At 38.4% G+C, this 23,057-nt stretch overlaps 1 protein-coding gene across 8 annotated transcripts in view; it reads right to left on the reverse strand.

Annotated features, from left to right (window-relative positions):
- NR2C1 (nuclear receptor subfamily 2 group C member 1) overlaps window positions 1-23,057 on the reverse strand; it is a 52,791-nt gene that overhangs the window by 10,795 nt on the left and 18,939 nt on the right. For 7 of the 8 annotated variants that reach the window (XR_793078.3, XM_010709283.3, XM_010709292.3 and 4 more), the window contains 10 exons: window positions 18,375-18,605; window positions 15,040-15,121; window positions 11,907-12,086; window positions 11,573-11,720; window positions 11,404-11,491; window positions 10,161-10,345; window positions 5,956-6,118; window positions 4,847-4,968; window positions 1,613-1,752; window positions 428-565 (listed from right to left, as the gene is read on the reverse strand). Coding sequence is in view for 7 of the 8 variants with exons in the window: in XM_010709283.3 (XP_010707585.1) it covers window positions 428-565; window positions 1,613-1,752; window positions 4,847-4,968; window positions 5,956-6,118; window positions 10,161-10,345; window positions 11,404-11,491; window positions 11,573-11,720; window positions 11,907-12,086; window positions 15,040-15,121; window positions 18,375-18,605 (1,477 nt within the window). In the remaining variant the exon portion in view is untranslated. The remainder of the gene's footprint in view (window positions 1-427; window positions 566-1,612; window positions 1,753-4,846; window positions 4,969-5,955; window positions 6,119-10,160; window positions 10,346-11,403; window positions 11,492-11,572; window positions 11,721-11,906; window positions 12,087-15,039; window positions 15,122-18,374; window positions 18,606-23,057) is intronic. The other variant, XM_010709296.3, reaches the window with a different exon arrangement.

A 23,057-nucleotide genomic window follows, 5' to 3' on the forward strand; every position in this document is an offset into this window, starting at 1 on the left:
CACCTTCCCAGGTTCCTCAACAAGGGATGCAGAGATTCTAGAGGTAACAGCAGCAGCATCTAATGAAACAGAAATTATATGGCAAAAATAACATACATACAGATACTTCTTTGTGACCTTATGAATCTTGTCCGGTACTTAGTAAAGCCCTGACTTTCAAAACCAAAGACTTGATGAGCAGGCTCATCCTAGTTCCCACACAGCTTACTTATCTGATGTCACTTCCTTATTTTCTAAAGCAGTTCCATCTCTTTTTCCTTCCACTATAAGCCCTTAAAAGGACACGGGGAAAAAAAAACTTACCTAAAATATGCCTTTGTGGAAGACAGAAGATTTTAGATATGGATTTTTAAGCCAACTTTTGACCACTCAAGTCTCCATAGTCACAGAAAAAGAATAAAGTTTTACATTAAGAATGATTACATACCAGGACTGAAGAGTACAATTGCTTTCAAATATGCATATTCATATCCATCTAGGCAAAGCTTCACCATACTGTTACAGAACTCTTGCAGTTTGAAGATGTGTTCCATTACTAGCTTTCCTCTGTCTGTTGGCAGCTTATCTGAGTTGACACACACACAAAATACAAAAACCCCAAAGTCAACAGGCATGCAGAAGTGTAGTTATGTTGGAATTCTAAAAACATTCACCACTTAAAGTACATTCAAACAGCAGAAAATCTATGCCACCTACAAACTCTACACACTAGAACTGAATTATCTTTACACCAACAATTCCTGCCACTTAAAGTTTCCAATAATCAGAGGTGGACTACAGCTCAGAATGAAAAAGGGAAGAAAAGGTTACTTGTAAGTAAAGAACAATACCATGCTATTGCAGATCTATGCTGTACATCTAAGAGTCGGGTGCTGTACTTAATTCATCGATGGAGTAGGTCAGTGTACATTTGCATGAGTTCCTTTAGAGGATGTGAGCATAGTGAGGTGATGCATTTCAGCAGTGCTAACAGCAACATGACAGACAAGCCACGTCCTGGACAGCCATGCAGACTGCTTACAAGTGCAGCACGCAGGCTTTTGTTCATCTCTGGCAAAAATGTGCAGCTAATGGTGATGACTGTGTTGAAAAACAGAGCCTTGTAGCTGAGCATTTGCTCTGTCTAACAACTTCATTGTGCTCTGTGTATCTGCTGTAGTTTCCATGCAAAATAAATAGGAGGTGTTACTTTCAGAGCAACCTACACGTATACATAAGCCAAATTATCTAAAGGGGTTATATCACAAAGGAGGCGTTTGGCTGCTGTTTCACAGCTACAAATAGCAGGGACAGCTGGGTCCTCCTTCACATCCTAGGCAGAGAGGAATCATATTCACAGTACCCCTGTGTGCTTAAAGTTGGTGTTGCCTGTAAGACTCCTATTTTGAGTGATGTATCCTAACAGAACTACAGAATGCTATCAGATATCACACACAGTGATAATGATTTAAAAAACCACATTGTGTTTTCATTATTTTGTTTCAACCGTTAACTTTCACGAATGGTAGATTTTCATTAACTACTGATAGGTAAGTGATGAGCTTCTGCTCACTTCAACTCTCCAAACCCATGAATTTCCTAAGTCTGCAGATGTGCTCAGTCAGCACCTTACCTTGCTGTAAGCTGTCGTGAAGGTGATTAACAAACGCAGCCAATATAGTCGCCACATTCATGACCTGAGAGCACTGTGCAAGACCAAGCGTAAAAAGTTCGTTCCAGCAGGCTTTTACTAATGATATGCTGTTATCCTGTCTATTAAATTGAAAAACACAATAATTGCACTTAATGAAGTCACTCACTTGCTCTTACACAGTTTTTCAATTTGAAGAACACTTCATAAAACACTGATCTGATTCAACCACTGCAGCCAGTACCAAAATGAAGTCCTGTATCAAAAACATTGCTGTTTGCATGCTAGGATTAAACTGCCTATTTTAAGTGACGTTTGTAACAAAATCACTGTTGCTTGAATGTCTGATCTGTAACACAAAAGCAAGCTGACGTTACAGTAAATGACAGCTGTTTAGGTGTACTGCATCATTTCCATCATGCTCACTTTCTTAGGATTTACACTAATTTTAAGTAACGTTTACATGCTTCAATAAAAACAGTTTGCATTCTTCCTGCATTGTGGATGTAGAATAGACTCAAAAGTCTTATTTTACATTTTTGAAATGTGGAATCTTGCAGGTTGGTGAAACAGAACGTGAGAGATCAAGTTTCTGAGCTTCCTGACTGAAACTTTCTGTCTCTGTTTCACATTTGGAAACAGGTAAGAAAAAGACTTCAAAGTATAAAGACAAATCATGAGGATTTGTTTGTGGTAAGAATTAGTTTTCAATTTAAGTGTCACAGTAGTCAATATTTTTTTTTAAATCAAATATTGAAGCTTGAAATTAGATCCATTAATTCAGGCAGTTCTGAATCAGTTACCTAACTTTCAGTAATGCAAGCATCTCCAGCCTTACTTGTTAAGCTACTGAGCTTAACAAGAGCTCAGTACATTAAAAAGGAAATCCTACCAGTGAGGAGTCAAATTCAGGTACCATGTTTCACAGTTTTGGCCAGTAAATATAAATAATGAAAAGTTAAGAGAAGCACAAGACTTATCAAAGAAGAAAAGCTTATTAAAGCTAGGATTTTAATTATAAAAATACAATGGAATGGAATTTTCAAGAATGGCAATGTAGTCTTCAAGAAGATTTCTTACGATTTACTGCAATACTAGTGATATGCCAAATGACAGATAAATGTGGGCTCGTCCTGTGTAGGATACAGAGAGCTTATCTACGGCAGTATTTTTCCTATGATCCAATTCCTCTTACGATAGGAATACTCTACATCATACAGGCTCTACAAGTATTTGTTACATCCCCTTTCATCTCCTGCCAAAAGGTCTGCGCTGAACTACAGTGAAAATAGTGCATACCGACTACTTGGCTGCTATGTGGCTCATATGTACAGCGAAGCATGATCTAAAATGACTTTATGGATGCTTTAGGTTTAATCAGTTAGTTCTGCCTCAAGTAGCCTCAAAACACGAAGTGGCTGCAACCAGCTTGCTTGACATTTCAATGGGAATTTCTGTTTCCTACTGAGATTCTTGTGCGGGAAGAGGAGCTTAGCAATATCTTGATACCATTAACCAAAGTAGTATGTCAAAGACAGCTATCTCAGTCAGACCAATGAAACCAGTGCTTGAGGAGGGAACTTCTTCAATACAATTACCTACCTTCCTCCCAGAACAATTATTATGGTTTTGCTTTGGCTCATCAACTACTTTCAAATACTATTTCCCTTCATTTTAAAATCTATAATGTGAGTCACTCTTCTCAAAGTTAGAATTATACAGTGCATAATGTGCTGAACTTTAAAAAGGATCAGTAATTTCAAATTAACCTCCAGTTGAAAAACAATGTTAGGATTTTCAGCCCTTCAAAAGGAAAATGGTAAATGGTGTTTTAAATACTATTGCGCACGATATAGACTAGGACTGCAAGTACTAGCACTCAGGTGAGTATTAACACAGGTGTTGTGGCAGCCTATTCCTCCTTTTGCTTATTCAGACAAGTATACTGGGAATATAAATTTTTTTAAAAAGCAGATTTTCTATGCTCATTTATCTGTTAAATCTTTTTGTACAGACCGATCTTTTGTACCTTTTATTTTTTAGAAAACCTATTTGCCGTTACAACACCACTTTGCAATATCTGTGTTACAAAAAAACCTGAAAATATGTACAGTGATGTAGTTCACCCTGTTAATTTGCTAAGCATTTTCAGGTTCTGCAGCAGCAATTTGTACTGAAGTATCATGTTTACCCACTTTCCTCTCTTGCCATTGTTTAGTTTTATAGAACTTGACTCCTCTTCAAAACAGAAGTTTCAGTCATACACAATACAATATTTTAAACAATGTAGAATGATTTGGCTTAAGCACCTAAGTAAATACAGATCATCCAAGCTCTGCTAAGATTTCTGGTAAAGGGGACAATCCCTCACTATAAACAGGAATTCTCTTTGTTACCACTATCAGATGCTATTTTGATACTAAACTAAAGAAGAACATAGAATATCCTGATCTACAAGATGATTTTGTGCTTCCTTTGTATCATGGCTGATAGATGTGTATCATATTGTAACAGAGCCAGTTTATTGGATGACAGTCTTGATCTTGGTTTCTGAAAGTAATAAAAATCAGTTTTCCTTGTGCTGTTTTGGGATCTTTTTTCAAGATGATCAGCAACGTAGTACCACATATAGCTTCAGAATTTTTAGTGATACACCAAATTCTGCTTATAAAAAGAGAATGTTGCACGAACTGTAAAGAGAATAACAATTACTTTCTGGCTATAGCAACCATTTGTTTTTGGAAAATCCTCTGCAACTAAACTGAGGCTCAGCAAGTATTCAGGATTAACTTAGCATGTTGTTCATACTGTTTATTAAATGCAAAATTATTACTAACACACCTATAAAGATAGCAATTTTTGGAGCTCCAGAATGGAGTTTCTCTTTGGTGACTGATATGCATCTTAAGTTCAGGGAGTGCTATTCAAAAATGATAGGAAGTCCTACTTACTGAAAATTGATTAAAGAAGGACAGTGAGCAGGCATCTGATCATATGAATCTACTCCTTTTTTCTTCCAAACTCAACCAAATATTTGATTTGAAGTGAAGCTGGGAATCATTTTGATTGAGTGAATTTACCTTTGTGTTTAAGATCAATACAACAGTTTTATTAAACTGGTTTATATTTTAAAAAGTCCTCAAAGATGGCAGTGCAAATAACAAATTAAAAAGCGTGTAATCTTAACATGAGCAAATAGAGTAATTGAACACCTACCCTAAAGCTTGGAAAGATGGAATGGAACGTGCCCAGTGCATGGACAGGAAAAGCAACCTGGAGGCAGTCTCACAGATATAGTGAACGTTAAGATATTCGGGCATAGGAGAAGGCATGGTGAGCTGGCACAAAACAAAAAAAAAGTGCAAGTCAGTTGTTATGCTTTCTCTGTATGAAACATAATAAGAAAAATCATTTCTGGGATTAAAGGGAAAAAAGTAACATTTTTTTCAATAACCATGAGATAATCCCCAAATAAAATAGAACAAATGCTTTTTTTGCTCCTTACTAGCCACATTGTGATATCCTAAAGAGACTACGAAGCAACCAAGACAGTAAAAAATTTTTAATCTTAACTTAGATAAGGATTTATGTCTGGAACACCAGGAGATGAAGAACCTGAAATAAAACATTTAAGACAATATGTATAGAAGCTTTAGAAGAAGAGCTGCAATTAGAACAAAGTAGCTTAGAAAATATAGCAAAGTATGTAGAAAATACAAACATAACAACACCACCACTTTCACTTGCAGATCTGAAGGGGGATTTGACCCAAAATTTTATCCTCAGAAATCAGTTTGTAACAGAATTTAAAACAAAACAAAACTGACATTTGCATTGGAAATATGAGAGACCAAAATGTGTTTAATCATAGAATCATATGAATCATAGAATGGCTTGGGTGGGGAGGGACCCCAAGGATCATCCAGCTTCAACCCCCTTGCTGCACGCAGGGCCACCAACCTCAGTGTCTAATACTAGACCAGGGTGCCTAGGGCCCCATCCAGCCTGGCCCTGAACACCTCCAGGGACGGGGCATCTACAACCTTCAGTGGGGCATTCACAAAACTTCAGTTTAATGCAAATCGTATTTTTAAGGTAAGAGGCAATAAAATAAACTGTGCTAAGAAATGGTGAGGAGAGCTGCCGATTCTCCCAAGCATACAGCCAACTAGCGAACAAAAAGCCCTGCATTCATCAGCAATGAATGGCAATACCTGAATAGCTACCCTTCAGAGAAATTCAAAAGATGACTTAATCAGATCATTAATTTGTCTTACGATGTTAAAATGGTTAGAAATAGCCAACGATAAAAAAGTATTAAGTACCCTGAATGCTACATGTGCATCACTGAGTAGCGGCCCCTCTATTTCAACGATATTCATGCTTGTTTCTCCACCACCAAGCTGCACGTTGGCCTCAACACTTTCAGAGTTCTGGCACGCTGCACTCTCTGCAGGATTTAATGCTTTTGCAAGAGTATCAAATGCCCTGTAAGATCAAGAAAAAATAAAAGAAAACAAGAAAACTTCACCTTAGAGATAGTTTCAATTTAGGAGGAACCTGCATACCTGTAACCTGTAGTTACAAGTATGTTTCAAATAAGCAGACATGGAAAATATAAGACAGTAATGTACTTTTACTGACACTCAACCAAGTAAAATTACTGAAAACTCCAAGTTATACAATCTCTGAAGCAATAAAATTAGCAGCAGGTCCTGTTCACACTTGTTGCCAACAAATTCACAGTTTTGACATACTGATTGTGCTGCTGAATCACAGTTTGTCTTTTGAGATCTCTTAAACAGTGTTTACTGAGAGTGCTGGCATGAGCATTTTAAGCACAGAAAGATCAGACTGCTGTTAAAAACAACTACTGCGTGTGTAAATTTTGGAGATTTTTGCTTCTAAGAAGCACAAGCAGAAGGTAAATAAGCTTCAAAGTAATCAGTTACAGTTAGGTTATTTAACATAATTTGAGAAAACAACATCTAAATACATGAGAGAAAGCACTCACATTCATTCGGTACCATTATAAGTATCCTTTGTTGTGGGGTGGTGATTTCTGTGAAGACCAAGGCATGAGTGCTAACATTACTTGTGGATGTCAGAATGAGAATCATAGAATCATAGGATGGCCTGGGTTGAAAAGGACCACAATGATCAAATAGTTTCAACCCCCCTGCTATGTACAGAGTTGCCAACCACCAGACCAGGCTGCCCAGAGCCACATCCAGCCTGGCCTTGAATGCCTCCAGGGATGGGGCAACCACAACCTCTCTATGCTGCCCATGTCAGTGCCTCACCACCCTTTGTGTGAAAAACTTCCTCCTGATATCTAACCTAAACCTCCCCTGTCTCAGTTTAAAACCATTCTCTCTTATCCTATTACCATCCACCCGCATAAACAGCTGTTTTCCCTCCTGATTATAAGCTCCCTTCAAGTACTGGAAGGCCACAATGAGGTATCCCCGGAACTTTCTCTTTTCCAAGCTAAACAAGCCCAGTTCCCTCAACTTTTCCTCATAGGAGAGGTGCTCCAGCCCTCTGATCATCTTAGTGGTTCTCCTCTAGACGTGTCCCAAGAGCTCCATGTCCTTCCTGTACCGGAGGCCCCAGGCCTGGATACAGTACTCCAGATGGGGCCTCACAAGAGCTGAGTAGCTCCCTGCTGGACACCTCTTTTTTAATGCAGCCCAGAACACAGTTGGCCTTCTGGGCTGCAAATGCACACTGATGGCTCATGTCCAGCTTCTTGTCCACTAGTTTGTACAAATACCTGGGATTGCCCTGACCCAACTGCAGCACCCTGCACTTGGCCTTATTGAACCTCATTAGGTTTTCATGGGCCATTTCTCCGGCCTGTCCAGGTCAGAACAGATGTACGACTTTATTTCCCTGCTTGATAACACATCCAATTTGTGCACAAACACACCTGAGAAGCAAATCTGATCTGTGTACAGACACAGCCCTGTTTACTGCCTACAGGCAGATGACATACTCTGATAGTAGTATCATTTGAACACTGGCACAAGAAAATCTCACACGGACGTCTAAGGGCTTTACAAAAGCTGATTACAGGTGTGCATACAGGTGTGGAAATGATTCTCAATTTGAATGCATATGTTTTTGCCACAGAATCTAAAATTACTGAATTAATGTCCAATCAAAATTCCTGATTTCTGAAGTAGAACTTTACCTACCTTCTCTTCTTCCATACTCCTTTGCTATTTACATTCATTAATACACTAAAAAATAATTTTAAAAAATCTAAATGCCTACTGTGTTCAATACAACCATTTACAATCCAAAGAAACAACACAATACCTAGCTGCTGATGCTGTCTCAGGTGATGGTAAATGAGCTAAAATGGTTTTGGGTCCTACCCTCTGGGTCTCTGCACAGAAGGGAGGCTGAGGCATGCCCAAGTGGGCACCACAGATGTACCTGGGAAGCTATCCATCTCAAATATGTCAAAGGTGGGCATAAAGGGAAGACACTCATGGGTAAGCTCTGAAGTTACATCATCTGTTTCCTGTGAGGAAATCTGAGTCTCAGGTCTCGTGTGGCTCCCTCTTGGGTATAATAGGAAAAACCAGCAGCCCTGTGGCAGCTGCTTAAGAAAAATAGGATCTCTTCAGAGCTCTTGCATGTAGCAGGAACAGAAATGTAAGCCAGGAACAAGATCTCCCCACTAGGTAGTATTATGTGTCTACATATTATTCTAGTTTAGGTTAAACGGTCCTTTTTGAATGTGTTGGGCTTGTACACTCTGTAACCACATCTGTCCATTTACATTTCTTCCAAGTTATTCTTGAAAGTCTGCTTTCAAAGAGTCCTCTCCTTCCTTCCTCCTAAATTTGCAGAAGAAAGCCTGCAGAAGTTCTGTTTCCCAACAGTTTCATGCTATGGGTTCCCCTTCATATGCTATGCTTCAAAATGAACAATGGCTGCAATATAAAACACTAAGGAAAAGAGGATCCAGACTACAGCTTGCCTTGAAGTTACAGAAACAAGGCTCACTAAGTAACAAAAAAAGGTACAATCAGTGTTAAAATCCGTGGTTTTGACAGTCTGTTAGAAACAACTGTGGTTCTCTCTTCTTGAGCTCAGTCACAGACAAGTGACAGGCCTTCTGATTAGCTGTAAAATTCAAACATCGCCAATGAAGCCATCAGAGGACAAAGCATGCAACATTATAACATAAAAGCAGCAGAATACCTGAAACAAAGTTATACACTAAATTTGTGCCAGCAAAACTGAAAGCTTAACTACTGTATCTGCAGGCAAGGGAATATAACAGAATGCATGCAAAATGCTGATAGATAAAACCCGCTTTTTGAAATCCCATGAACTCATTTTTGTCAGTACACATCTGTGTCACTAAGATCAAGCTGGCACAAGGCCTGGCAAGGAAATCAAAGATTTGATTAAAAATGTACTTTCTGCTTGGTTAACAACTTCCCTTTTACAGGAGTATTTGAACTGAAAGTCCCCACCGGAAATCTGTGAAGTTACCCACTAGATAAGGGCATGCCTACACTGAGTCAGAGCTCTGTCACACTCTGGCTGAGGGAACTCGATGGCTTTTCACAGATGGATTTTTAAAGCTGAACAAAAGCAAGCACCTGAAAACAAAGAAATTAAAGCTTATCATGCAACCTTACTATTAATTGCACCTTTATGAACAGCCATTTGATGTTTATCAGTACAGCATAATTGTACTCCTTACACTGCATATTACTTAACTAGGAGAACACAGCAAAGGTCCAGACCAGCAGCTATAATACAGGTCACATCAACTTTACAAGCAGCACGTATGAAGAAAGGAGCAGAACAAATGTGCTCTGCTTGACATTACACTGAGTAGGTGACTGGACTATAAGGAAAACCATATATTTTGGAGTTTTCCTGCCTCCAAATAAAATGCTTTTCGAGCTTTTAAGGCAATTAACATTTATAAGTAATAAACTACTTACAGATGAGATCTTCAAGAAACAGTTTCCCTTAATACTAAGAATACAGTACAAAAATTGAACACATCTTATTCTTACCTTTTGGTCCTCCTTAACATCAGCTGAAAGATTTAAGTTGAAATTCACAGAATCACAGAATCTCCTGAGTTGGAAGGGACCCACAAGGATCATTGAGTCCGACTCCTGGCTCCACACAGGACCACCCAAAATCAGACTGTGTCTGAGAGTATTGTCCAAACGCTTCTTGAACTCCAGCAGCTTGAAGCTGTGCCCACTGCCCTGGGGAACCTGTGCCATGCCCTCCACCCTCTGCTGAAGAGCCTTTGCCTAATATCCAAACTGAACAAACAACTAGAAGTATTTTCTGTCTCTAACTGAACTTTCTTATGGTTCCCTTTGGGAGAATCTTACAAGACTGAACCTTAACATGAGTTTGTGCTGTTACTATTATTTCTGATGCAGGCAAATCACCTAAACCATGATAATTTAATTAATTATCTCTGAACTGACAGAGATATTCTTGAGAAGGGTAACATTACAAGTGGAACACGCTTTACCTTGTAACATCACTACTTCCTTGTTCTTCTTGCTGAAGTTCAGGTAAGGATCCATCTCCATTACTTAAACTCTCAATCATAGACAGCTCTGTACTGCTTTGTGACAGATCTTTGGATTTACTGAGGTTTGCTAAAGATGTCACCACATTTGCCAGGGTACTTAAGTCTCCCTGACAAGCTTCGACCTAAGAGAAAAATACAGCTTTTAATTGTTTCTTATTGGCAGTAGATAACTTGAAACAAAAGAACTCTTATACACTAATGAAGAACTGTGCTTGAGAATAGACCTGTTATTATTATTATTTCATTATTATTTTATTATTATTATTTTATTATTTTTATTATTTTTAATTATTATTTTATTTTTATTATTATTACTTTCAATAAATGTGTAACCATCATGCAGCAGCTAGACACCGCACTGCTTCTAAAATATGAAATATTTAGACATTTGGTTTTACAAGTAACAACTATCTATTGCTTTCAGAAAGAATGCTATAGATGCAAGCTACAGGGAGAAATTTTAGCATCTCCGCTCACTAGTCCATCATTGGGATTATAAGACTGCACTAGATTACATTTTTTACCATCTTCTTTCCTTCTTTGCATAAACAAGAAAGTAGTAAAATTTTGAAGACAGAAGGAGGCAAAATGCACAAAAACAGTATGAGGCGATTTAATATTGGCTAGAAAAATACAAAAACTTCCTACTGTGCATATGTAGGGCCATTATCACATCACTTTAGTGGATCAGTACCCATAACACAATGGAAACAAAGGAAAGCCAGCTCAGAGATACATTAGAAAAAAGATCACTACTGAGACAGCTCTCATTAGCTTTGGGAAAAAAAGAGAAGAAGAAGAAAAACAATATAGGGGGAAAAAACTAACAATATTTTTGAAATGCACTGTGATAATGCCAGAGCCATGTGAGATTTTGCAAATGCCTTACTCTATTCGAATCAAAAAACCTCTAAGTGTCAGAATTGCCAAATACAAAGAAAAATAGAGCTGCCCTTAAAGCTGTCTGAAAGGAGGGAGGCATTTGCTTTGCAGAGCTTTTCACATTCTTTCTATGAAGGGCTAACAGCATTCTTCTGAAGAGAGACATCAGCAACACTGGGCAATGTTTTAAAAACTGAATTTATCAACAGCAAAACAGAACAACCTTCCATCCCTACGCACACTATTATATAACAATCAAACCAAAAGCACTTCATACATCAGTCACGTCATCATATACCTTATCTGGAGTCATCAGCACTGTAGGCTCGCTTTTAATTCCAGACTGAATGTTAACGAACATTCCTGATTCCAACAGACCTGTTGACCTGGCACAAAATAGCACGCATGTCAGTTCTGGGGTGATTTCAAGAAACAGAGGTAGCTTGTCTACAGTAGAATGCACTTACCTTGCTGTTTCATTGTCTGTTACAAAAGTTGGAGTTGCAGCCAATGGGCTGCGAAGATCTTTCCGAATGTAGATCTTTTCTGTAGAAGCTGCACAGTTTGAAGACTTTTCTCTTGACACTTCAATAGGTTTCCTCTCACACTGCACAGCTAATAAAACAGCACGCAACTAGTAAGTCACATCACAAATCACAGTCTAAGAAATGTTCCTTATTTTGGTCCTTTTTACTTAATCTTCAATTTTAATAACAATTTTGAGTGTTTATAGTTATAACTCGGAAAAACACAACCTAGCCAACCAACCAGCTGAAATTATGGGTATTTTTCCAGACTTACAGTCTTGTTTCATTCCGAAGGCGATGCATCGCTGCAGCCGGCAGTACTGACAGCGATTCCGGTGGTGTTTGTTAATGACACAGTCCTTTGTTCCTCGGCACGAATACACCAAATTCTTCCGTATACTCCTTTTAAAGAATCCTTTGCAACCCTCACAAGTTACTGCTCCATAGTGACGTCCTGGTTTCGGAATAACATAAATAATAACATAAACATAAAAAAATAACATAAACGTTAATTTTACACCGTACCATCTCTTCTTCTTTAGACATTTTCTTTTCTCTCGTTTTTCCTCCATAGGTTACAGACCTTAAATCACATGGATACAGAACAACAAAAATACAAGTGAAATGTATTTCTAGCTCAAAGCACTTCACCAGGATACATATCTCAAAAGGACAAGTAACCAAGTTGCTTATGAAGTTCTTGCTGAACCTCCTGACAGCAGTGTTAAAAAACTAAGAGAACAAGTTGGCAACGACACAGAATAAACTCTGAATTTATACATTCTTTTCCATTTTTTTAATGCCCCTGGAGTGCAGTCCTGCTATTGCTCATTACAAATTCAGCTGTATAGATTTTATGCATTATAGCTAATGGAAATATGGAATCTGCAAACATCATATTTGTCAGCAGTAAGTGACAATTCCAAAGCTCTGCTTTCACCTTTCACTTTCCTAACAGTCCATGTTACATCAGTAGTTCTTTCAGTAAAAACTCTAGAATGAGAGTAATAAATTAATGGAGCTAGATCAAATTTTTAAAAAAATCTGTAGTGAATTTTCTAATTTATAATACTAGCATACTAACACTGCTAGGATGTACTACAGAAAGTCGAGTTTAACTGTTTTTCATAAGTAAATTGCTTTGATTCTTCCATAGCACAAATACTAAATACTAAAAACTGAAAAGCTCAAGTTCTGATTAAGGCATTCTTGACAATTCCAACAGTGACAATCCTATGATCCTGAAGAAAAAAATTAAACCAAAATCACCTACGAACGCTCAAAATACATACTGTGGAGGCATCAAGGCTGTTCTTTGACCTGTGTAGGGCATGTTACAGAAATACATTTCAAATATGAACTAATTTAAGGGAAAATATATTTTTACATTCTTTCCTCATTCCTCTCAAACTTTTTTCTGCCTGAAATTTCCAGAAATTCTGGTTTCTAGGTTTTCTAGATTCCTTTATCAGAACCGTATTAACATGGACTAAGTATGAAATTTACAAAGCATCATACGTAAAATATCACTAAGTGTAACATTTTAATAGCAGCTGGGCTGGTGAGTAAATTTTCACATGTACCCATATTCATAATATCCATCCTGCAAAGCACCTGGGCTTTGCATTTGAAATTGAAGGAACCCTTAAAGGTCACCCAGTCCAACTGCCCTGCAATGAGCAGGGACACCTACAGCTGACCAGGGTGCTCAGAACCCCTCCAACCTGACCTTGGATTTCTCCAGGGATGGGGCATCCACCACCTCTGTGGGCAACCTGTGCCAGTGCCTCACCACCATTACAATAAAAAACCTTTTTCCTTATCTCCAATCTAAATCTCCCCTCTTTTAGTTTGAAACCATTCCCCCTCATCCTATCGCAACAGACCCTGCTGAACAGTCTGTCCCCTTCTTTCTTCACCTGCTCTTTGATGCAGCTTCTTGCACTCAGTTTGGAGGTGTCTGCAGAGCAGTTTGTGTAACAGCTCTTACCACGTAGGAAGCACCTACAGCTGCTCAGGAAATCATGGCTCTGCCTAAATTTACTACCAGGGCTCAGTATATATGGGTCAGGCCAGAATAAACTGCTCCTGGGCTCACTCTCATGGTATACTCCAGCCCTGTGCTGGGGATCCATAGGAGCTCTCCCAGTTGGAGCACACCAGCTAGATCTTACGTTTACCTTATCATCTTACACCCTATATTTGGCAGAAATTTATTTTGTGAAGGGTGAAATCTGACATACGTTTAGAGGAGCTACAATTTTAAGCTAAATTTGGTTTCAGTAGGAAGATTGTTTTCTTTTTGAGCAGTTTCTGCTACATCCTACTGGCTTTCATGATGAAATCCTAATGTTATCTACTTCCCTTCCCTGCCCTCCATTCCCATTGCTTCCCAAAAGGAAGTATTTAATTGCAGTTATCACATTTCAATATTATTGCTGGAGGATCATCACACAGATTTCAACCAGATAAAGCATAAGAATGTTCTGAGGGAGCAATCATTTTCCCTACATAGTCTAATTGTAGCTAAATAAGTAAAGAGCCAAGTTAACATCTCATTTCTCTTACACTGCGTTACCAAGTGAAAAAAGAAAGGAGCTTTCAGCTCTCCCTTCCAAGAGAAGTAATTTCAGCTCTCTTCTACCCTCTCAGTAATGTCAGCTCTGACAGATTTGAAATACCTGGTGGCAGGCACACATGCAAGAGGAATGTGGGAGACAGCTGGAAAAGCATCAGAGTTCTTCAGTACAGAACTCCCACCACACTTCCTTCCAATCTCTTGTTATCATTATGCAAAATTTAGTGCATGAAACATTTTTCCTACCTTAGCACTCTATTTTGCCAGTGAATACACTGTTCATTTTTAACTGGAACTATAATGCATTTTTGCAGTTCTAAGAGTGGTTCTTCAAATAATGAGCTGTCCCACAGAAATCTCACGTTAGCACTTCTTTTCACATACCTACAATGTCTTCTTTACCTGTTGGTTTCATATTTTAAATAATTAAAAGGTTTCTCACCTGTTTCTGACTTGACAACAATAACACACTTCACTGCATGATCTCCTTTTAAGTAACAAAAAGCTCTTAACAGCAAGTCACCTAAGTCATTTTTTCAGCCAATTTTTACAATACAAAATAAAACGTATTAGCCTAAGGAAAAAAAGGCAAAAATTATCTGGTAGAAAACATATTGAATTTCTGAAGTAAAATAGAAGTAAACAAGTCCCACCCACAGACATTAAAGAAACATTTAGTTTAACTCCCTGCTGAAAAAGGCAGTCTATCTTTTCTGTGCATGTACATACATCTATTTATGTGTATGCAAACTGCTATATCCCTTAAGAAGAACTTTAAACTGTTGTTATAAAGTTGCACTACCTTATTAAAAAAAAGGAAGTGAAATACCTGATGCTTTGTCTCCACACACAACACACAGATCAAACACTTTATTTAGGGCCTGCTCATTGGGAGAGTTGTCTGTTAAAATCTGAAAGAAAGTAGAAAATAATGTCATTTTTATTTTTCTCACCGTCAAGAAATATTACAGTAAATCACCTTTGTGATTTCTTCTAAGATAAGGGACCAAATCAACAAATTATGAGGTTTTCTTGACTACATTTTACAGCCTTCATAGACACTAAGGAGCAGAGCTACCTGCCATGCACTGTGCTCCCAGTGGATGGAACCAAAGTTTTACCTGTAATGTTTCCAAAAAGAATTCAAGATTTATTTAAATATTACCTCTGGAAAACGGGCTGACATTTTCAAAAACATTTATTCTCTGCGTACTCGTTTTGTTGAATACATACCTTTTGTTGAATTCTGTATGTACATTCTAATGAGTGTAAATTATTTTTTGAATGTAAATGATGATTGCCATGTAGAGGCTGTTATTTCTACATTCTGATTTGTCAATTCTTTTTTTTTTAATAATAGACGGAGATGGTGGGCCGATAGAAAATGAATTCTAAACAGTGCCATGAATTATCAAATGGTGCATGCTTTAGTTTTCAGTAACAGTTTGACATTATGACTACATTCATGTCTTACTCATTTCTCTCTGGCACCTGAAAAGTGTCATTAAGCACATCAGAACCACAGCACTACAGGGCAGACACTGTGGTCTTCCATTTGACCTTAAAAAGATCCATCTCAATGAGATAAACAAAGCACAGAAAAATGACCAATGCAAAAAAGGAATCCGAAGGATCACAACAAGAAGCAGCAAGCAAATATCATCTTGACAATAACATGAAGTGGAAAACAGCACATTCTTCCAATTAAAAAGTGATATAATTCAGAAATGTTATGAGTTTCTAACTTCTACGGCATCTTAATGAGAAGTCTGACACCCTCATTCTCTCTGCGCTTATTCAAGACAAGACCTCTGACAACAAGAAGGGTAACCTTCTGGAAGAGAAGGTACCTCATCTTCCAAAGAGAAAATTAAGAAATCACTTGTTTGGGAAACAGCATAGGCTTATATAAGGGAATGTTTAACAAGTCTCTCTCTTTCTAGTTAGCCTTTATTAATAACGCTGTCTCAGAAATTCACCTATTATGTTTTTCTCTCAACATAACATCTTCCTAAGAAAAATAATCACGGCAAGTTAAAAGAATGTTAACCTTTCATTTTGTTCTAATTCCCATTGTTACACACATTCATGACCTTAAATAAAATAAGTAAACAAACTTTAAGTCCTTCCATAGATGAAACCTGCTGCCCTGAAGCTGTGAGTTCCATGTAAGGAAGGACTACAGAATTTGGCACAGGAGGAGATAAAAATCCCAGACACACAGAACTCACCAACTGACTTTAAACATGTAGAATAAACTTGTTTACTGAGATGAAGAGCCACTGAGGGTGGAACAGATGATGGGAGAAAGAGCCTGGCAAAGTGTCAATGTAAAGATAAGATGCAATAAAGAAGAGATTTTCTGCATAGCAAATGAATGAGTATTTCAAGTGAAGGTCATGAAATAAGAAGAATGAAGTGAAAGGCAAAACTGCAGATGAAAGACTGTTTAGGACAGAAAGCATTGAAGAGCCGAAAGAATATGGAGTTGAAAAGCACATTAATGGCACTATTTTTTATCCTCACTGAAAGTCAGTGAAATACAATCTCTGCAACTATATACTAGCTGACAATAGAACAATCTAACTGAAGTGAAAGCACATCCTGTTGTTTCTCAGACCCTCCTACGTTGCCCAAAATGTACAATCAAAACTACAGCTTTTAATTTTTTATCCAGACTGCCCCTCAATACCTCAGCCTTTATACAAGGGTAGCACACTTCTCATCTTTTAAATTCTCTTTGAAAATAACTTTCTTCTGAGGATTACATCAGATCATACCCTACTATTTTAAGGTTTTGTTGAAGTTTACCTAAAACACAAAGACACAGGCTGAAATTTCAACTGAATTGCTTTTTGCTACTGCTTGCACAACACGTGCAACATGCGAATCGGAGCTGTGGACTGGCTCCCAGAAAAGCAGTAAAGTAAAAGATCGGGATTCTTCCTTTGGGAAAAGAGATTACTTGAAGGAGCTGTGACAGTGATTTATAAAAGCAATAGAATCTTTTTACTTTTTTAGTTTTATTGCCATAGGCTATTATACAGACCAAGACACAAACGGTCTGTTAGAATGGTCTCTTAGAAATAACAAAGAAGTCATTAACTTTAGTGGCAGTTATCAGAGAAGGCCTCACTGCAATCTCCAGGTCAGGAGGTCCTTCTAAATTATCAATTAATGGAATGGAAAGGATATGCTCAGAAGGATCATTATTTTCTTTCACAGTTTTTAACACTTACTTAAGCACCCGTTTCTGGCCACTGTACAGGTGTAAAACATGGCACTAAGGAGATGGCAGCTACCCTCCTGTCACCTGGACAGCCACACCAATGTATTCTACCATCACAATAAATGTACATGGATAAATCAACATGCAATAACTATGTGTTAGCTGAAGTGCAGTTAATACCCCACTTCACGCAGAAGGAGCTCACATCTCCCAGGTCTTCTGTGCATAGTCTTCACACCCTTGGAATCAGTGCCATTGCACACTGCTCAGCTGGGGATATGGGGCAGAAGACTTGAAAGCTGGAGTATGAAGACTAAGGAAGCAGCACATACAGTGTGTGCAGGAGTAAAGAGCACCGTGGATCTGTTTAGGAAGACACAACCCTGACTACTGACAACCTCAAACCATTTTGGGTTTTGTAAATGCAGAATCACTAGTGCTGCTTTCCCACTGCCGCTGAGTAACGATCTTCCCTACTCATAGTCTGAGAAACTGCCTTGGAATACAATTCTCACAGCAGTGGACAGTGTATGAACAATGGCATATGAAAAGGAAAACAAGTAGAAGGAAATGTCAAGTGATGAAGACAAGGATGAAAAGATTGTTTTTTCAATATGTGAATATAGAGGGAGAGTCAATGAAGCAGCAGTAAAAAAGGACTGTTGGTACAGCTGGAAATGACAATAAAAGTAACAGTATTCTTTCTAATCTCACATGCCAGGATATATATTTTTAAAGCAGTACGTTTACCAAAAAAATTTGTTTTCCTTGTAATTTCTAAGTAGCGATGCTAACTCCTAATGCAAGGAAAAGTAGAGCATTAAAAAAAATATAAAAACCTCAAAAAAGGAGAACCCAGACATACATATTTGGAAATAAAACATCTCTTCTTATTCCATTTGAACCAAAATTATGAAATAAAGTGGATTATCTACCTGGATGTGTTGTGCAGATATATCAGGGGATGCAAAAAACAGTTGGTTGACACCTGCAGCATCTGGAGTTGCTAGGATAACTTTTCCTGGAGTGGAATCTTGTCTGGCAAGGATCACCTTGCTTGGGGTAGAGCCATCATGATTTGTTAGGATGAACTGCTTGCCTGCTGAGCTCTGATCAAGTGCTGTAACAATCTGAATCTTCTGGCCCGTCTGCTGATCTGTGACAATCTAATAATACATTTATCTCAAATTGTTATGGTAATTTAAGATCACCTTTGGGGCCCAGCCTGGGCACTTGAAGAAAACTGGAATTTTGCCCTTAACATTTGTGAAGCAGCACTGTCTTCCCCTCTGTCACACAAGAGTTACAAAAACTCAGGCAAAATCTTGGATTTTCACTTGCTTTTAAATGCACTCAAGTCACGCTTACGTTTGAAATCAAAACCTGAATTAAAATCCAAGTTTTATAAATGGCCAATGCTTTTACAATACTGCCAAATCTGCTGACAATTACAGCATCCAGAAATTGAGGTGTGTGTAACTCAGCCCTAAGACCCACAAGGTTCTCAGAAATCTCAACTCTTGGACTCACTGCATGCCATGCACAGCCCTTAGCACCTTCCATATTGGGGTGCTTCACAAGAAACACCCTTCAGCACCAACTGTACCCTTCAAAGTGAAAAAAGAAAAGTATCAAACAGCAAAAGAATCTTGTTGCATCTTTATGAACAATTTATGCTTCAGGGTTTTTGCTCTGTTTTTTTTTTACATATATGTTCCTAAATAAAATATGCAAGTAAAACAGAATCTCTTTCCCAGACACTTTTTTCTTTTTTTTAAAACCAATAAACTAATTTTCATGTGTCATTTCTTAATCAAGAACAAACCTACAGGCTGCTGGGTTTTGGTTTGGGTTTTTCTTTTCCATCTTTCCTATTTTCAAACACAAACATAGCAGACTTTTATTAAAGAACTCTCCAGTAAGCCCCCATTTTTAGCAAAATTTGTTTTAAGATTATAATCCTTGGATAAAATAATCCATATATGTTCCATTACAAAACTCACTTTTATCACTTCTTGCCTTTCTCTCCAAAAGCCTTCATGTCAGAGTGCCTGGCTTAGTATAGACATTAAGGAGAATCGTTCTGCAGTGACTGTTTGCTGCAAACTATTTTTTAACTCAATCAAATTTGCTAATAACACTTCTAGGTGTCCAACTTCTTTTTTAATTTGCAAAGAGCTTATTTAGGCTAAAATTATAAAATTCCAAGGGCTAAAAATATAAAACAAGGATTAGAGCTGTCACGAGATTGGGGTTGAGGGTAGCATGGCAGGACACAAACCCCATAGCAGTTACTAATATGATGAATAAAGGGTTTTCCATTCGGTTTTCAAAGACATCCACGCATTCTGGGCCACAAAATGACTACAGCAGTCCTTTATTTCCTCTTTCAGTTCCTTTCTGATTCCTTAAAAGGTAAACTTCCTTACCCTTTCAGTTCCTTTCTTTCCTTAACTTATTCCTCACATTCCATTTTTCATTTCATAATCTTTATTTCTCATGTAATTTCTGACTATCACCCAGAATGTTACTGAATAAATTACCCAATTTTCCATCCCCACCTCCGAACACCTCTACTCCATTGGGATCAAGAGAAATCCAGTGCATGTAATCCTCAACTGGGTGCAAGCATGTACAAAGTCAAACACAGAACACTGTGCTCTTTCTTGAATATCTAGACCTGCTCTTTAAAAGGTACTCATATTGAAGATCTGTTTCACTATCAAAATTTCAAAGTGCAAAAGTAAACATGAAAACAGAGAAGCATACACTTTATCTAGTTAGGTTTACACAAAGTATATTAAAAACAACATATTCCAAGCTCAGGTTGAATTTATCATATATATATGAGCTGAATTATCTGATTTACAGCTTATAGTCCAGCCTCTTATTTTTACAATTGTTATGTATATGTGAATAAATACAGCAGAAGAGCCATTTCTACTTCACATTGTTCACTTCACTGCTGCTGAACATTTTTAATTCTTCAAATTGCTTCCTGGAATTCAAGGGGGATGCCCACATAGTTTCCACTGCATGACACAGTGGATACATTGTTATGCAAGTATCTATACTGAGCTATTCAATCTGCACACAAGCTTTCTGTACTCTCCAGGTGTGACAACTGATAGATGTAACAGACAGCAGTTTAAATAATTAAGAGCAGTTTGTCTGCAGCAGAATTCTTACAGTCAGATGCCTGCAAAAACTCCACCTGAATCTCAATGGGACTTAGAAAATGGAACAACTCAAAGTATAACAACCTTATAATAGCCTGAATTCAGGTACTTTAAATGTTGAGGTAAGAGAAAATAATCAGAGGAGAAAAGAAAACCACTTCTCAGGGAAATCCACCTGGCCCCAAAGACAACACATTATGTTTCTTAATAATGTGAAACTCAGTGTTGCCAAAGAGATCGTGCTATAAAGCAGGAATATAATAGCTCAGGACTGACTGTTTAAAAATGTATTTCTTGTGTCTATTTCATTTAAGAGTCCTGATGTTAAGGTAGTAATTTTTTTCTTTTCCTTCATTGCCTTGCCTGTTAATGTATTTTGACTTTTGTTTGAATATAATTTCAATAAATTAAATATTGCAATAATCCTGTTACTGTTCTAGCAATAATCAAAAACATGTTGAAACACAGAGCACTAGCTTAAAAAAAAACAGGGATTTGAAAATTTAATAACATGACATCCAACTCTTCTATGTGTTGGCTTTAGGTGGCAAGGATTTGGTAACGGGGTGCTGCAGGGAATGGCTCTGTAAGCAGAGCCCACCACTGCCCCGTGTCAGATCAGAGCCAGCTCCAGCTGCTCCAAAAGGGACCCACTGCTGCCAGAGTTGAGCCAGGAGAAATGCCGGGTGTGCCTCTGGGAGAGCAGATATAAGGAAGGGAAAAACTGCCACATTGCAGCAGCTGGGAGAGAGGAGTGAGAAAATGTGAGAGAAGCAGCCCTGCAGCCATCAAGGTCAGTGCAGGAGGAGGGCAGGAGGTGCTCCAGGCATGGAGCAGAAGCTCCCCGCAGCACAGGAGAGGCCCACAGAACAGCAGGGCATCCCCTGGCAGCCCATGGGTACCACACAGAGTCCCGCAGCCATGGAGGAGCCCATGGTGGGACCCGTGTGGGCAGTGCCTGAAGCGCAGGCCCCATGGTATGGAGCTGCACTGGGGCAATGGTTGGAGAGCTGCAGCCTGTGGGAAGCACGTGTGGGATCAGTTTGGGAAGGATGGCATCTGGTGGGAGGAACCTCACGTGGAGCAGTGGAGAGAGGGACCACGGAGGATGGCACAGACGTACCATTATGGACCACAATCTGCATTTCCCTGTTTGAAGGGAGAAGGAAGAAGAGGGTGTATGGGGAGGAAGGTGTTTTCAGTTGGCTGTCAGTTCTCACTGCTGTGGTCTTTCATCAGTAGCAAATAAATTACATTAATCTCTTTGCTTCCCCTGTGACAATATCTCGAGAGTGATCTTCCCATCCTTATCTCAACCTACAAGCTTTTTTTTTCCATCGTGTTTTCTCCCCATCTTTTTGTGGAGGATTCAGTGAGAGTGGTACAGAAGTGCTGAGCTGCCTACTGCAGTGAAACGACCACAGAAACAAAGTGCTAACATGCCCTAAAAAGAGTAACTACTGAAATATGTTTTAAAGTATATTTTAATCATGATTTTGAATTTCAAGATCTTGGATATTTCTTTATATGCATTTAAGAATAACCAGATAAAGCAAAAAATATTAATTATAAGCTGAAAACTAATCTAACACTTCACTGAGATGCATTTGGCTGTACAAGCTTTTTTACTTTTCACTATAAATTCTGCTTTGTCGAGAGTTTTTTGTCACTGATTTCTGTCTCCTATTGAGTTTGTTATTATTTATACTGCTGCCATGTTTGTAGATGCCTACTACAGGAAGGACATCATTCTCCCGAGTGCCGTCCCAAACATATCAAAAGAAAACCATTATCCCAAAGCACTTGCCATCCACTTTGAAGCAAGAATTGTTGAGTGTGGTAAAAAAAAGACAAGGGACAAAGCAATAGAAACAAGTCATCTTGCAGCTATCTGTGATGATCAAAAACTATATAAAGATCCCCAGAACAAAACTGTCCCTATAAATAGTTCTTCTATGTGCATAATATTTGCAGTAGCTATAGTCATTGTCCAAATGTAGTTCTCTCTTCCACCCTAACCCTGCTCCAAAAGCTGACACAAGGGTTTAGACAACTGACACTGATTTTGAAACAACAAACTGTCTTGCTGTTCAACAATAAAGGTTTTATACATCACCCTGCACTCAGGCCCTGATACTGGAATTACATTAAATAGCTTTGCACTACAAGGGCTGGGGGCAGCCACTGCTCAGGGATTGGTGGGGCATCAGTCGATGAGTGGTGAGACATTGTGTTGTAGGTGGGCCATGGGTTGGCAAGCAGTTGTGGTGTTGCTAAATGTTAGTCAGTGGGTGGTAAGTAATTGTATTATGGCTATATATATATTGTTATCATCGCATATTTCTTACCATTTTCCTCCTCTGTCTTAGTAAATAGTTTTTATCTCAACCCACAGTTCTATTTTGCTACCAATTCTCTCCCTCACCCCACCTGCGAGAG

This window comes from Meleagris gallopavo, chromosome 1 (genome assembly GCF_000146605.3).
Source record: "Meleagris gallopavo isolate NT-WF06-2002-E0010 breed Aviagen turkey brand Nicholas breeding stock chromosome 1, Turkey_5.1, whole genome shotgun sequence".
Lineage (NCBI taxonomy): Eukaryota > Metazoa > Chordata > Aves > Galliformes > Phasianidae > Meleagris > Meleagris gallopavo.